The 1,440-nt window shown below is 40.8% G+C and overlaps 1 protein-coding gene across 1 annotated transcript in view; it reads right to left on the reverse strand.

Moving 5' to 3' along the window:
* The window catches only part of CSUI_002131 (syntaxin n-terminal protein), a gene marked incomplete at its 5' end in the record, with an annotated part of 5,572 nt that extends 4,355 nt beyond the window's left edge, over window positions 1–1,217 (reverse strand). The window contains 2 exons of the mRNA XM_068062333.1: window positions 31–188; window positions 1,115–1,217. Coding sequence (XP_067925694.1) covers window positions 31–188; window positions 1,115–1,217 — 261 coding nt within the window. The remainder of the gene's footprint in view (window positions 1–30; window positions 189–1,114) is intronic.
* Between the last annotated feature and the right edge of the window lie 223 nt (window positions 1,218–1,440).

The following is a 1,440-nucleotide window of genomic DNA, read 5'->3' on the forward strand; positions in this document are numbered from 1 at the left end:
ATTAAAGATAGATAGGTAGATGGGTGATACTTGGAGTTGTGAGCGGATGGTATCTAGAATGGCTCTTTGTGAAGAGACAAAAGCTCTCCGTTCTTGGACTTCTTCAGCTGATAGGCCAAACCTCGCCGCATTTCTTTCGGCAACATCGACTGTCTTCTCAAGAGTCTTTAATTCACTTAAGAAGTCATCTGAGANNNTAGATAGAAGAAGGGACAGAATGAAGAAAAGAAAGAGAGTTTAAAAATGAAAAAGTCGAGAAAAGGAGACAGGAAACAAGAGGGAAGACAGGGAGAGAAAAAGACAGAGATACAAGAGTAAAAACCAACTGGTGTATGCTGTCTTGCACGGTGGAGTTCAGGTGTATGTACACCGAGGAAGTGGAGAGACGTTAGATGTGTGTTGACACCCCACTCATTCTACCTTTGATAGCAGACAGGAGAAAGACTCTCTCAGACAAAGGAAGAGCTGTGATGGATATAAGGAGAGATATTCTACTACAAGAAAAACTGGAGACATTCTATCTATCTAGCCATACATACACATCAGAGCATCGACATCATACACACGCAGGAGCCACTATATAGAGAGTGAGCGAAAGAGAGAGGGAGGTATATGCAGAGAGAGAGTGAAGAGAGAGAAAGATAGCTGCATCTATACAGATATAGGCCTGTTGAAGAGTCTACGTCTATATAAACACAGAGAGGAAGACGATAATGTATATAGAAAGATACTAGTGGATACTCATATACATCGTCTCTCCGTCTGTCTCTATCTATCTGTATGTGTGTATGCGTTTACACGGGCCTATGGAAAGATATGAAGGACATCGGTGAACCAAATCATCGGAAAGACACACTCGACAAAAATAAGAGCAGAAAAGAGCGCCAAAGGGAGACACACCGCATCCCTCTATACATGAGGAAAGAGACAAGGATCTAAACACCTATATCCAGTGGATGAAACAAACTCCTTAAGCTACCGAGATAGACAAAAGATAGATTACAGATAGATAAAAAGGTCAAAGACAGATAGATAGATTGATTAAAAATAGATAAATAGATAGATTGAAGATAGATTAAAGATAGATAGACTGGAGATAGGTAGACGGACTTACGGTGAAGAATTTGGATGATGACGATAAGAAGAAGAATGAGAGGAGGAAGATTTTTGGTAGTCTCTGAAATTCTTCTCAAGCTCTCGAATCCCCGCTGCTGTCTCACTGAAAAGCAGAAAGAAAGAAAGAGCGAGAGAGAGAGAAAAGAAAGAAGGTACATACAATGAAAGAAAGCGGTGGGAAAGAAGGAGAGGACAGAGAAAAGACATGAGGGAAGAGAGAGAAGAAAAAGACCGAGTCTAATGAATTGAGGCAACGACGAAGAGAAGAGACACCGACCACGAAGAGAATAGAAAGAGAAGAAGAAAAGAGAGATAGAAGAAGAA

The sequence above is a fragment of the Cystoisospora suis genome (assembly GCF_002600585.1).
Source record: "Cystoisospora suis strain Wien I chromosome Unknown contig_888, whole genome shotgun sequence".
In the NCBI taxonomy this organism is placed as follows: domain Eukaryota; phylum Apicomplexa; class Conoidasida; order Eucoccidiorida; family Sarcocystidae; genus Cystoisospora; species Cystoisospora suis.